Source organism: Hydra viridissima, unplaced genomic scaffold (assembly GCF_058129835.1).
Source record: "Hydra viridissima isolate aposymbiotic clone 2 unplaced genomic scaffold, HvirCarnegie_v1 scaffold_5, whole genome shotgun sequence".
NCBI lineage: Eukaryota > Metazoa > Cnidaria > Hydrozoa > Anthoathecata > Hydridae > Hydra > Hydra viridissima.
Genome location: NW_028324304.1, coordinates 3,568,508 through 3,583,740, shown reverse-complemented (window position 1 = coordinate 3,583,740; position 15,233 = coordinate 3,568,508). Strand labels below are relative to the sequence as shown.

The window sequence follows — 15,233 nt, the reverse complement described above, 5'->3', positions numbered from 1 at the left end:
AAATAGACTCAGGGCCGAAGCGATCCCGTTCATATACAGTTTTAAGATTTTCAAAAAAATCCCCGACATTTTTCTTATTGAAACTTGTGGCACGTGAGAGACTGGTAGCTTCTGGTGTCCTTATTGAAAGCTGAGGTTGTCTTTTAAAAAATCCCCTAAGCCAATCTTTGGATGCAAGCTTCTTCTCTGTCCAGTTGTCTGGTATTTTTTTATTAATGGCAGTAGCGTATTCGTAAACCAATTCGCGTGCCTTCAGCTTTGACATTCCATGGTTTAGTTTAAACAATGTTACAAGATATTCTGAAATTTTTTCTTCTTCATCTTTCGTGAATATTTGGGATGATACAAATTTAGAAGAAATATCTTTCACAACGCCACCTTGCTTTATGTATCTTTGAAGGTTAGACATATTTAGGGTATATCATATTTAATCGCAGTAGTTTTAATTTTTCCTCCTTTAGAAACCTCTTCCAATGCGCGCAAAATAACATCTTTAGGGATTTCACGTCGTTTATTTTTCTTTTTAAATGAAAACGGCATTGTCCTGATAAGAAATGATTAACCATTCAATCCAATGGGCATAGCAAAAAAGCACAAACGTATGACACCAAAACACGCTAAAAAAAGAGGGAGCATTGGGCATGCCCAAACCTCCCTCCTACATGCGTGCCCAATGCTCCCCACAACCTCACTTTTCAAATAATTTCGAATAAGTTTATTTTCATCAAATGTTGAATCCTAATTGCCAGGTAAATATAATGTTCATTAAACGCAAAAGAAGAAGTTAAAACAGATACTTACACTTTCTTGCAGATTTCTTTGTTATCTTTCTTCAAATCACAAACAAGATATTTACTTTTGTACGCAACAAACCGTTAAGCGCATGTAACTTGACAACCAAGTGAAATGACAGCTGACACTTTTGATGAGCGGTGTTGCCAGTTATAAAACTATAGTGCTATGGTAGAAAACAAAAAATATCTATAATAGATTGTGAGAAATGAGGGGGTGCCCAAACCTCCCGACTGCCAAATGCTCCCCTACCTCCCCTATGTATGTATGTATGTATGTATGTATGTATGTATGTATGTATGTATGTATGTATGTATGTATGTATGTATGTATGTATGTATGTATGTATGTATGTATGTATGTATGTATGTATGTATGTATGTATGTATGTATGTATGTATGTATGTATGTATGTATGTATGTATGTATGTATGTATGTATGTATGTATGTATGTATGTATGTATGTATGTATGTATGTATGTATGTATGTATGTATGTATGTATGTATGTATGTATGTATGTATGTATGTATGTATGTATGTATGTATGTATGTATGTATGTATGTATGTATGTATGTATGTATGTATGTATGTATGTATGTATGTATGTATGTATGTATGTATGTATGTATGTATGTATGTATGTATGTATGTATGTATGTATGTATGTATGTATGTATGTATGTATGTATGTATGTATGTATGTATGTATGTATGTATGTATGTATGTATGTATGTATGTATGTATGTATGTATGTATGTATGTATGTATGTATGTATGTATGTATGTATGTATGTATGTATGTATGTATGTATGTATGTATGTATGTATGTATGTATGTATGTATGTATGTATGTATGTATGTATGTATGTATGTATGTATGTATGTATGTATGTATGTATGTATGTATGTATGTATGTATGTATGTATGTATGTATGTATGTATGTATGTATGTATGTATGTATGTATGTATGTATGTATGTATGTATGTATGTATGTATGTATGTATGTATGTATGTGTTGTAAACCATAATAAAAAAGTCTTTCATGTATATTTTGGCTTTTATCAAATATAAGAAAAAGGCTATACAAGAACCACAAACATTTATCGTATATAAGATAGCGAAACTAATAACCGTATGTGTAATAGGTTTTATAAATAGTGTTACTAATAACACAGGCCTGCAATGGTTTTCCTCTATAAAATCTGAGTAACGTTTTTTATAGTTTCTGATGTGCTGATTACGAGAAAAATAATAAAAAAAATCCATCACGTCAGGATTTTTTGATATGGAATATTTAAGATTTTGCTTTAAAATGTTTGAGCGCCTACCTTTTGAAATGTCTAAAACGTTATTAATTTACTTCAGCTCAATTTTTATTTCATATAATTAGTGTAAGGAAACATAGAAATTAACGCCAATTAGTAATTTGTTAATGTCTACATAATAAGTATTAGTGATTCGCATTAAACATGTCAAAAACGGGTCATTTTGGCTTAATTTAGTAATGAGCTAATTATTACATAATGATTTGGTAATATTAACTAATTGCTGTGAATATTATTAGAAAAGGGTGTAATTAAGATAAACCAAAGGATTTTTGTATAAGTACCCGCACTGATTTAGAAATTTAACAGTTGAAGTGCGCATCTTGCAACATAAACTTTAAAATGGCATCGCGAAGTTGTTTAAACTCTCCTAATTGTTTCTGTTATATTTGCGGGAAATTTATGGTGATAAAACAACGAAACAGTATTACAGACTTTGTAAAAAATATTTATAAAAGTTATTTTGGACTCGTTTTAAGTAACCAAGACAAAACTTGGGCACCTCATAAAATTTGTACGACTTGTTTATTAGAACTTCGCAAGTGGTCAAAAGAACAGAAAAATAGCTTCAAAATCGTTTCGCCTGTGCTATGGAGAGAGCCTAACGACCATGTTAAAGATTGCTACTTTTGTTGTTGTGACATAACTGGATACAATTCAAAAAATAAAAGGGACATAAACTATCCAAACGTGTCATCAGTTACGCCTGCAATATTTGGCGATTCAAAAATGGTGCAGCCCCCGGTTCTAGCTCTACAAATTGAAAATTCTGACTGTGATATAGAGGAAGAGGATGTACACCAATCTGATCCTAAATTTCATGGAGATTCTGACGCTTGTCAGCTCTTTTCACAGTCACATTTAAACGACTTGACAAGAGATTTGAATCTTCCCAAAGATGCAGCGGAACTCCTCGGATCACGATTAAAAGAAAGAAATATGCTGGCACCTGGTACTTCATTTTCATGGTACCGTCACAGAGAAAAAGATTTTCTTCCATTCTTCGCTGAAGATGAAGATTTAGTTTTCTGTAAAGATATTCCAGGCTTGACGAAAATGTACGACATTGAATACGATCCTAACGAGTGAAGATTGTTTATTGACTCCTCAAAAAGAAGTTTGAAAGCAGTTCTTCTGCATAATGGGAATACATATGCCTCGTTACCTGTTGCACATTCTGTCAATTTAAATGAGCAACACGGTTGGATGTTGCGTGGAGATTTGAAAATCATAAGCATGCTACTAGGCCAACAAGGTGGTTATACAAAATAACCGTGCTTTCTTTGCGAGTGGGATAGCCGGGATAAACAACATCATTGAACCAAAAAGGAATGGACTCCAAGAACTGAACTAACCCCAGGATTCAAAAACGTACTTAAACAGAGTTTGGTTCCCAGAGAAAAAGTTTTACTGCCACCATTGCACATCAAATTGGGTATAATGAAGCAATTTGTGAAGGCTTTAAATAAAGAGGGGGAAGGCTTCAAATATCTGCATTCAGTTTTTCCATCTTTATCAGAAGCTAAGATAAAAGAAGGAATTTTCGTCGGCCCTGATATTAGGAAATTAATGTCGGATGAAAAGTTTGATGAAAAACTTAATGATATCGAGTTGCAAGCATGGCAGTCATTTAAGGAAGTGGTGACAAAATTTTTGGGGAACAATAAAAGCTCCTACTATAAAGAAATAGTGGCCAAAATGATTTCCAATTTGGGTGTAATGGGTTGTAATATGAGCATTAAACTTCATTTTTTAAATTCTCATATTGATTACTTCCCAGAAAATCTAGGAGCCGTTAGCGAAGAACAAGGCGAAAGATTTCACCAAGATTTGAAAGAGCTTGAAGTCCGGTATCAAGGAAGATGGAATACCAACATGATGGCGGACTATTGTAGGTTATTGAAGCGCGACGATCCAAACCGGAAATTTAAGCGAAAATCGCACAACCGAAGCTTCCAGGAGAAAAGGACCAGGTTCCACAAATGAAATTTAAATGTTATTTAGACTAGTGTTAAGTTGTTATTATATTTTAGTAGTTTTTTAAGTTAAAAATAATGTTCTGTTTTAAATATATATATTTTTATGTGAAATCTTCTGTATTTTTGCTATTTTCTATCTGTGCCTTTTTTGAAAAATCTGGAGGTGATAGAGAAAAACTAAGTACATATTCGTAATCAGCGCACCAAAATACCCTAGAATCAGCTATCAAATTCCAGAGAGGAAGTTATGACTCTGATTTTGCAGGCCTGTGTAATTGTAATATTCAGAAGACGTCAGAAATATTCAGAAGTGACGTCATGAATGTTATATTACATTATTACTTAAATTATAACAGTCTTCTCCACGTTAGGAAAGTTTTAGGGCGGAGAGTATAGACTTAACCTCTGATATTATACTAGGAAAGAAAGTAGTCGTCGAGATACTTTGGCCTCTTCGTAACGCGTCCTGTTCTTGAGGGTATGTTATTAAGATTCTCGGGAGTAGTAACTTTCTGTATAGGCTGACTAGGTACTGCTGTTGTAGGTGACTGATTACAAGGGATACTATCTATAATTGAATTCTCAACTAATGGGTTTGAATTCTCAACTAATGGGTTTAAAGTTACCTCGTTGGTTTCGTTTAATTCTTCTTGGTTTCTGTTTATGGAATTGTTGGTGTTGTTGTTAATGATCATCTGTTCAATGTTCAAATCACCGGATTGTTGTTGGACTGATTCTGTTGGGGGATTTAGGTCTTCTAGTGGGGCGAGGTCGTTTGTTGAAACAGTATCAATTTTTCCGTTTTGAAATTTTATTCGAGCGTAGTGGGGCGATATTGTTTCTAGCAGTTGAACTCTGTCAACGAGTGGATCTCCTTTCATTCGTACCTGATGTCTTTGAGTTTAGGCGGACCCTTAACTCAAAGATCAAGTAAATAAACAAGGTAAACAAATCCTAATTAACCATGATGTATACAATAAAATCGAAATTAACGGTACTGCAGATTGTTTCATAACTCTAGAAGATCATAAAGAGAAATTCCTAGATAATCCAACTGTTAGACTTATTAATCCTGCTAAAAATGAGATTGGAAGAACTTCAAAATCTATTTTATTCAACATCAATTCCGAGCTAAGAAAGAAATTAATTTTGAACCATTGGCAAAACACTCAAAAAGTTATATAATGGTTTCAAACCATAAATGAAAAGCAATTCTGTAAGTTCTTAGTCTTTGATATTAATGATTTTTATCCATCAATTAATGAAAACCTACTAAAAAACGCAATAACTTTTGCAGAGAAACATCTAAAAATAAATAGCGAACAAAAGAGATTTATACACCATGCAAGGAAATCATTATTATTTAGCAATGGAACTGCTTGGATTAAGAAAAAGGGAAGATTATTTGACGTCATCATGGGGGCCTATGATGGCGTGGAGATTTGCGAATTAGTGGGGATTTTTATTTTGCATCAAATCTCGCAGTTTTATGATAAAAGCAATTTCGGTATATATCGTGATGATGGACTAGATATGTTTAGGAACAAAAGTGGTCAGGAAATGGAGAGAATAAAGAAACATTTTGTACAAATTTTTAAAAATAATAATCTTCTTATCTCTATTAAATGTAATTTGAAAATAGTCAACTATCTCAATCTAACACTAAATCTTGACGATGGTTCTTTTCAACCATTTCGCAAATCAGATAGTATACTGAATTATATAAATACTAGTTCTAATCATCCACCGTGTGTAATAAAAAGTATTCCAAAAACTATTGAATTAAGATTATCAGTAGCATTGTCAAGTGAAGCAATTTTTAAAGAAAGTATTCCTCCTTATCAAGCCTTGAAAAAATCGGGTTACAATTGCGAACTTGCGTACCATCCAACTATAAAATCAACAAACGGCAACCATAAACGTAAGATAATTTGGTATAATCCTCCTTTCAGTGCAAATGTTGTTACAAAAATAGGTAAATGTTTTTTGAACCTCATCGACCTCCACTTCCCAGTTAACCACAGGCTTCGTAAAATATTTCATAGAAACACAATCAAAATTAGTTATTCTTGCATGCCAAATATAAAATCCATTATTAACTCTCACAACAAAAACATTTTGCATAACGAGGCAATTAATGAAACGAAATTCAAATGCACTGACAAATCCAATTGTCCAATGAAAAGCCGTTGCCTTTCCAACAAAATTGTTTATCAGGCCACCGTCTATTTGGACAATCCGGAATATAAAGAAAAAGTGTATTAGGACTTAGCGAAACATCTTTCAAAGCTCGGTATGCTAACCACTTAAAATCCTTTAATGCAGTTAGGTACAAGAACGATACAGAGCTATCAAAAGAGGTATGGAAATTAAAAGAAAAAAACTTCGCACCTTTTGTCAGATGGAATATTATTTAAAAATGCAAACCATACAACCCAGCATCAAGAGTTTATAACCTTTGTTTGAACGAGAAGTTTCAAACTTTAATGTACAAAGGAGATAACCTACTTAATACAAAGAGTGAAATGATCTCAAAGTGCAGGCACAAGAATAAGTTCCTTATTTCCTCATTTGATACCGAAGATTGATCCTGGTTGGTTCACTTTACGTTTACGTCACATTATACTTTTAAGATTTTGTTTTCATGGAGTCATTAGAACTCACGCCACCGTAATTATAAATGTAGTTTTAACGTTTAATTTTTAATTTTGTAATATATGGCTGATGATTGCCGTTAGGCATGAAACTTAAAGTTCCATAATAAAAGTTTTTTTTCTTTATCGTTTTTAATTATAATTATAAATCGCTCTGTTTTGAAATTTATATATAATCAAAATAAATTTCCTAAACATCGAGCACTTTTCAACGAACAAGAGCTTTGTATTATTTTAATACAACACTACATCAAACGTATATATATATATATATATATATATATATATATATATATATATATATATATATATATATATATATATATATATATATATATATATATATATATATTAAATATTAGCTATTAGCAGAATTTTTCAAGACCCAGAACAAATATGCTAAAATAAGAACAAAAGTTAAGTCACATGACAAAGCTTAAGCCTAGGTTCCAAAAGCTAAAAATTATTATATGAAATCTTTTCATTGCATTACCATTTTATACTTAATATTTTTGGGTGCGAGATAAAATTTTAGAAACAGATTGTTAATAAAAAATGAACTTAAAATAGAATAAAAAAAAAAAATATTTTAAAAATTTAAAAAAAAACAGTAATTTAAAAACATCATTAAAAAACGAAAACAAAAAAATAAAAACCTAACTCGGAAACTTATTGGAAAATAAAAAGGTCCAAATCTGATAAGTGTGACAAAAAAAAACAAACAAACAAACAAACAAAAAAAAAGCTAAAGAAATGAGAGAGTGAAAATTTCCCAAAATATTATTTAAAAAAAAAAACCTTCAAAAAAAAAAGAAAATATAATGAAGATTTACCTTCATACATGATAGTATCATTAGCGAAGTCATAGATTTAAACCTGTCAATTAAATGATAGTTAATGGCTAACCCAAAAATGAATTTTGCGCCTAAAGGAAAAGAAGGACTTTTTTTTGATCAAAAATCTTTTTTCCCTAGAAAACTCAGGATGTTATATTTTCGTTCTCTTAATGTTATCACATAGAGCAATAACTTGATACGCTTGAACGAGTAATCTGTATAATTTAAATGTAGCTGCTTGATCTACTTTTGTGGCTCAATGGTCTAGCGGTATGATTCTCGCTTTGGGTGCGAGAGGCCCCGGGTTCGAATCCCGGTTGAGCCCCTTAGATTTTGCTGCTTGTCATCAACATTCTGTTACAATTCTTAAATCTGACTTTTAGATATATGAGGCGAAAAATAAAACGAAAATCCCCTCGTAAGATTTCTTACAAGGTTTTTTATAAGCTAATCTTTTAAGGTTTCTCGTAAAGTTTTTAACAAGTGTTATAAATGGTCCCTAATATTAAGGTATAAAAATTCAGAGAAAATCGTTTTAGGGTTAAACCATTAAATGCTTGAATTATTATAGAGAATTATTAAATACCTATTGACAGTTTTAGACTGTTTTTGCTTTATGTACACCATTTACATAAAGAAAACTGGTTTTCAATGAACGTAATATAAAGATAGAACTTAATCTTAATTTCTAAGACAAAATCAAACGATTTTAAAATTATTTAGAGTTATTCTAACATAATAACTAATAAGTTAAAGACGTTATGGGGTCTCATTTAAAAAGCATCCACCATGAGCTTTTATTAAAAAGGAAATAAAAGCAGCTAATGTTAAAAAGTAAGAATTTATAGAATTTGAAGGACATTTGTGGTGAGACCCCTCTGGTAGTATGAAGATAAATACTTAAAAAGATTTAAAGTCATGATTTTTTTTGGCAAGAGCCAAATTTATCCTTTTAATTGTTGGAAACACAAGTATCAAAGGACACTAGGCTAGAGTCATTAGAAGAGTTTTCTAGAAGCATAGAGCAACCTTCTCAAAATTTGTCTTCGCAATAATTTTTTATTATGCAATTGAATTTCCTTTGCTTGTTATGGTGCTTCCAATATGCTTTGGAAAAATGCAGGTGTATCTCGTTTGCTTGTAAATAACTTTCCTAATTTAGTTATTTGTAGCAATCATCATTTAGAATTAGCTGTAGATGGTGTTGTGCATCATATTCTACCTATTTGTCACATGAAAACTTTTTTTGATGAGTTTTACACTAATAACAAAATGCAGACCTTAAAAAGAAGCTATATTAAGTCAATTTCATACTAAATATAAGAGTTATGCTGGATGCTTTAATAGAATTTGAAAATCTGAGAAATTACAAGACAGACTAATATCTCTACATGAGGTGCATCGACTAATTATTTTAAAACATCATTATTTTTCAAATAACCAGGGAATTTCAGAAACCCTATGTTATGATTGATGTATCCACCATAATAAGCAAAAAGTTTACTTTATAAATCAACTTGCGAGTAAAAATCCTAGAAATAAATGTTGTTAGTAATTTTTTTTTGAACTCATCAAATCGAGCAGCACAGGAGTTTCTACTATCGCAAATTCGTTTTTAAGTGTTTTACATGATCCTGGTCTTAACGATAATTTTTAATTACGCAATTGGATTTCCTTTGCTTGTGATAGTGCTTCATATACAATCAGCAAAAATGCAGGCATATTTTGTTTGCTTTTGAATAAATTTCCTACTTTGGTTATTTGTAATCATCGTTTAGAATCAGCTGTAAATGATGTTGTATTTACAGTTTGTTACACAAAGACGTTTTTTAATAAATTACATGCCATTTACAGTTCCTCTTCTAGAAACAAAACGGAACTGGAAAATGTTGCAATTCTTTTAAGTGTAAAGTTAAATTCAATTGAAAGCATTCTAGGCACAAGATGGGTACCATCCAGTCCACAATTCGTGATGGCTATTTGGAATAACTATGCAGTACTGTACCAACGCTTTCACGAAACTAGAATTGACGTAAACCGTAATGAGAGAGAAAGATATACGCAATAAAAAATTATGCGCAATATGCCGGCCTTAAATAGAAATCGTCAATTTCATATTTAACATGGGGCTTATGCTGGATGCATTAATTGAACTTGAACATCTTGCAGAGGCGCATCGGCTTATTGAAATATCATGTAAACCAATCAATGAAAAAAAACCCTGATGAGTTTTGTGCGCAAGCACAGAGTGCAGTAGAAAAACTTGAATTTAAGGTGTAAAAATTGCAAGTTGGTCAACTCCCCAAAAAATCAATCAAAAAGATTTTTTTTGTAAATTAAGTGAAAATATAGATTCTCGAATGTTTACAACTAAGAGCTGCTCTTTAGGAGAACAACAAAAAAAAAACAATCCCAACAGGCAAAAGTACAATATTCTCATAAATTGGAAAATGGAAAGTGGAAATTTTTGATAAACCAAAATTGATTTCAGAAAGTAATCCTTGATTTGGAGAAACTCAGATTTGAAAATTAGCTAACACCTTTAATATCTGTGGAATTACATATATGCAAAAGCTTTGAGAATACGTTGCCAGAGGGGACTAGAACAGATTTGCAAAACATCTCAAGTGTTTGGCTTAATGTGATTCATCATTTTCTACAATGAGTATTATCTTTTCCGTTCGAAGCTCGCTAACGATTCAAGCTAAATGATCATATTGTTAGTCAGCATACCCATGAGCAAATTTGCTCCAAAACACTGCGTCATGGATTGGTTTAAAAATGGACATAGCGATGTGAATTTCATAAATTGCGAGGCTGGTTTCTACTTCCAGCTCTATCAATAAAAACGAAATACGAAGGTTTCATATTCCAAATGTCTAAAAAAATGAATTTATACTTTAGCCATTTTTACTTTTTATTACATTACAATGCGAGCTGTGTATACAGCATAATGGCAAAGTACTGCTAAGATCAATTTCTTTTCCTGTTAAATGCAAAAGGGAGAAGATATGGAATTCCGTTGATAATATATTTTATAAGAGTTATAGAGATGTAAGAGATTTACTGTCACAGCAATTTAAGAACATGATTTACATGATTTAATACATGATAGCTACTCAATAGAATCTAATTATGAGAATAAATGAATAATGATAAGACAATCCTATTTTGCTTTGGTTACGCGAGTGTACTGTTTCATAAAATTAAAATTTTAATTCGAAAACTAAAGAAAGGAGCTTTTAAATCAAAAATCTTTTTGCTTAATAACACTCTTGATGTTACATTTTCTTGCTATTAATATTGTCAAATGAAGCTCAGTAAAGCATAAACTTGATACGCTTGAACGAATCCTCTTGAAAACTTAAATATAGATAAAAACCATTACACCATGGCTCAATGGTCTAGCGGTATGATTCTCGCTTTGGGTGCGAGAGGCCCCGGGTTCGAATCCCGGTTGAGCCCTTTCAGTTTTGCTGATTATCAACAGTCAATTTTTACAGCTCTGGAGACCTGATTTTCAGGTTTACGAAGATCATGTTATCTAGTTTTAATGTACATATGTGCTTTAAAAAATTGATTTACTTCAAAATTGATTGACAATAAATCACCAATAATTTTAAGGTATAAAATGACTTGTGGTGAACAAATTTTTTAGATTTATATCATGCATTAACTTTGAAAAAATATTGAAAAATGACAAAATTAGAAACGTCCTTTAGAGATATTTAGAGATAATTAAAAGGCCGAAAGACCAATAAACTATATGCATTATATGTTACTAAGTGGTCTAATTTTCCTGTATGCAGTTATTTTAAGAACGGAGATTTTTTGAGTGTGGTAATTTTATTTAGTCTTTGGGGAATCTTTTTGGTTACGTTTGGTTACATTAAGGTGTGTGGGTGTCGGGCTGCCATTAATACTTGGTGGGTATGTGTGGTTTGTCTATAGCTCGATTATAGTTCGTGTAAAGGTAGACTTCTGCCGTTAGCTTAAGTAACGCTTAAAAACAAAAACTTAATTCAATTTTTAAAATCTTCATTTATTACATTTCAATATTTCATGATAATTCTCACTCGTAATATAAATGAAATAATAATGATACTTACTAATAGTTCTTCACTTTTCACTTAATGAATATTCTCAAATATTTAATTCGTATATATATTCTTTAAATATTTACAAATACATATGCAGTAATATGCAGTTAAAATAAAATAATATGCAATTAATGTAGAGTAATATGCTGTTAATATAGAATAATATAAAATTAAAAGCCATGGAAATTATTCTCTTACCACCTTTGGAATCAAGGGCAAAATGTCGTTTTATATTAGAACTATTTTTACTTCAAAGATTTCTTTTTCTCTTTGAAAAACTTCCATTTACTTCTTTACCTCTTCTTTCAAAACGTCTTTTCTCTTTTTCTAAAAAATCTCTTCTTCGAAATCTCCCAAAAACTCTCTTAACACTTCTTCCACAAAATTTTCCTCAAAAATTTGTTTTGATTTTCTTATTAAAATCTTCCCATAAAAATTCTTTCTAAAAATCCTCGGAAAATTCTGTACGATTTTCTCAACCGTTCTTTTTCTACGTTTCACCAGATGTTTCTTAACACGTTAACTGCCGCATGTAGAGCCGGCGGCCAACAACAGCATATTTTGATAAGCCACTCCACGTTTTACTACGGTATGTGCCATACGCCGATGCGTTCGTTTATTTACAAATGCACGTGCATGGTTAAAGTTGTATTAGGCAAATTTTAGATTTGTTGAATTGTTTTTATTCATACGTGTTTAAGGTGTTAAAAAAGTGTGCACAACTTTTGAACTATATATTGTCAGTGTAGAATTTTTATAAATATTAAAAATAATGATCTATATTTTTATTCTTCCGTGTGTAAATAAGCAAACTCAACAGTTTGTGGATTTACACCCGTCCTGTTTTTAGAGCGAAACTTTTTTTCTTTTCTTTTTTTCTTTTTATTAGATTTAACAAATTAATTTTACTTAATTCTAAAATTAAAATATTTAGAAAGTATTGCTTATTCCAATAAAAGACCATTAACTCAAAATGAGTTGCGACGAAATGATTTCTGAAGAAAATGAAGAAAACGAAGAAAACATATTTGATGGTGATGACAGCGTAGATGATCCAAGTTTTGAAAGCGATTTTTCTGATTCTTCCGAAATTTCTTCTGAAAACTTGATTGATGATGTAGAAGAAGACGAAGAGGAAGATAACAGTAACCAACTAGATTCTAGATGGACAGAAGCAAATGGTGAAAATCAGCAAGTTTTTCAATTTGATGTGTTTGTAGTATTGAATTTGGATTTATCGAAAATTATGGAATCATTTGTTTATTTACTTTTTTTGTAACAAAAGACCTATTATGGAAAACTACGGAATCATTTGCTTATTTACTTTTTTGTAACAAAAGACCTATCAGAATTGATGAACTGAGACAAATCGAAAGACCTATCAGAATTGATGATTACTGAGACAAATCGAAATGCTACACAAGTACTGGAAAAAAATAATATAAAACGAAAAAGTTGACTTGTCAACTGGAAACCAATTGATGTAACAGAAATGAAGCATTTTTTGGGAATATTACTTTATATGGGATTTGTTCGTCGAAGCCTAAAAACAATGTTGCACCTTCAATCATGTCAAGGAACAGGTTTCAATCTCTTTTTTCAATTTTGGCATGTTGGTGATAATGAAGACCCAGAGGCAGCAAATAATCGTCTTCACAAAGTTGCTTCATTAATTTCCCATTTCAATTTAAAATACAAAGGTATGTTATTTGTCTCAGTTGAAAACATAACAAACATAAAGATGAAAATTATGTCTTTTTACCTTTTTAAAAACTGCCATGAAAATTGAAAGAAATTGAAATCCTTTATCATCGTATTGGTTTTTGTGGAAAATTACCGAATCTAAGTTTTAACGATTAAAATGTTGTAAGAATGAGCTCACTTTAATATATTACAAAATTTAATTTGAAATTTACTTGAATTTAATTGAAATTTACCAAACGTTTTTAGCGGTTTGATCTTTGTAATTTTTACATGGTTCTAAAAGTTTGCACATAATACCAAACTTTATTTTTGAATTACAACAAAGCTTCTGGGTACCTTCACGTCAAGTTAACCAGACTATGTCACTATATATTTCAGAATTGCTTGGTTTTCTAAAATTCTGAAAGAAATTATTGCTACTAAAAAAATTAGAAAACTTGAACATCCATGTCCAATAGATTGCGGGAATATTATTTATTAAGGTTTATCACCACATTTCAATCTCAATCCGCTCTTGCAGTAAAAAAAATGATTTTTTTTTCTTCTATCAATAGCTTTGTAAGTTCTCCGATTAGCAGAACGTTGTATCTTAGTGAATTTGAATCTGTTAAAATTTCTGTAGTTGCAAAGGAAGAAATAAAAAAAGGCGAAACAGTTTTAGTTTTTTTCAATATTTAAACTTATGTTTTAACAAACTCAGCAGCCACCTGCTGTAGCTGAAAAATATGATATATTATATATCATCTACTTTAGCTGAAAATAGTAACTGCGTAAGTGGTCAAAGTGGATGCATAATCTTGACTTCTACGTCTTTTTCAACAAAATTACTTTCTTACATCATTCCAATCCAATAAAAATAACCAATATAAACAAAATATCATTACGTTTCAATCAATAGATTTTAATTTTGGACTGCTTTTTTTCACACTTTTAATATGCTTATGTAAAACATGCTTGAACTGTGATTTATTCAGTTCTATCAGTTGTTTACTAATGGTCTATTGAAATTTCCATTTTATTATCAAAGTCAAATAGTTCTAAATCCCGGAATACGTTTAAAACATTTAATCTTGGGCGGCTTTGTATCATGCACTCTTTGTGATTTAGGTTGCATATTAGCTTTGAAATCAACTCTTTAAGGCTGCTGAGCACAAGACGTTTTTTAGTAGACGTTATTTAGTAGCATAGTTTCTGGACTAAAGCTCTGTAAGCTATTCAGTTTTGGTACTTCTGCATGAGCTTTTTACCATTGCTTTTTCTAGACGTTTTAATTGTCTTTCCATAGTTATTTTTACATAATTGGTGTCGAGGGATAATATTATTGCTTTTTAAATTGTTAATTTATGACAAGCATCACTTAAAATTTTATAAAAAATTTATGAATCCATTTTTGGAAATACTTTTTCCAAACTTATAAACGCATCATTCAAAAACTTTATTTCAGAAATTTTCGTGACTTTAAACTCTAAACTACTTTTTGCGATTGCTTGAATCCAGTCAAATTACAAACTTATGACCTTATGTAGCATAACTTCAGTTAAATGTGGATAAAAAAAATTAAATTTTATAGAATAACTTTATCAAGTTAATAAGGAAAGGGACAACCTGTGGCAGTTACACCACAATATAAGTTATTTAAAAACAATGTAACAATTTCAGTTACCCTTCAATATACAACTTAGTATATTAGCGGCCTTTTATAGGTAAATAAAAATGCAATCAAAATTGCAAAATTTTTTTGCCTGCTCAAGTCAACAATAACTTTTATAACATCAAAGAAGTGTGAGGAGGGAAAATGAGAAAACCGTGAGTTTTCACCCGACTGAAGCATATA

The 15,233-nt window shown here is 30.9% G+C and overlaps 2 protein-coding genes, 2 non-coding genes and 1 pseudogene across 5 annotated transcripts in view; 4 read left to right on the top strand and 1 right to left on the bottom strand.

Annotated features, from left to right (window-relative positions):
- The window catches only part of LOC149888030 (uncharacterized), a 9,348-nt gene extending 1,558 nt beyond the window's left edge, over positions 1 to 7,790 (bottom strand). The window contains exons 1-3 of one of the 2 annotated variants that reach the window (XM_090088340.1): positions 7,593 to 7,790; positions 802 to 958; positions 1 to 544 (exon numbers count right to left, since the gene is read on the bottom strand). The exon at positions 1 to 544 is cut by the window's left edge and continues 1,558 nt beyond it. In XM_090088340.1, coding sequence (XP_089944466.1) covers positions 1 to 409 — 409 coding nt within the window. In that variant the 5' untranslated portion in view covers positions 410 to 544; positions 802 to 958; positions 7,593 to 7,790. Of the gene's footprint in view, positions 959 to 7,592 lie in introns of both variants that reach the window. The other variant, XM_090088339.1, reaches the window with a different exon arrangement.
- A 58-nt stretch (positions 7,791 to 7,848) lies between these two features.
- On the top strand, positions 7,849 to 7,920 carry Trnap-ugg (transfer RNA proline (anticodon UGG)). Its single transcript has one exon. It is a non-coding gene; the product is annotated as a tRNA-Pro (tRNA).
- Positions 7,921 to 9,061: 1,141 nt separating this feature from the next.
- Positions 9,062 to 10,100, top strand: LOC149888028 (E3 SUMO-protein ligase KIAA1586-like; annotated as a pseudogene).
- An 888-nt stretch (positions 10,101 to 10,988) lies between these two features.
- On the top strand, positions 10,989 to 11,060 carry Trnap-ugg (transfer RNA proline (anticodon UGG)). The gene has a single exon. It is a non-coding gene; the product is annotated as a tRNA-Pro (tRNA).
- Positions 11,036 to 13,700, top strand: LOC149888027 (uncharacterized). Its single transcript, XM_090089327.1, has 2 exons — positions 11,036 to 11,219; positions 12,630 to 13,700. The coding sequence occupies exon 2, from the start codon at positions 12,669 to 12,671 to the stop codon at positions 12,972 to 12,974; it is 306 nt and encodes a 101-aa protein (XP_089945453.1). The 5' UTR covers positions 11,036 to 11,219; positions 12,630 to 12,668; the 3' UTR covers positions 12,975 to 13,700.
- Positions 13,701 to 15,233: the final 1,533 nt, after the last annotated feature.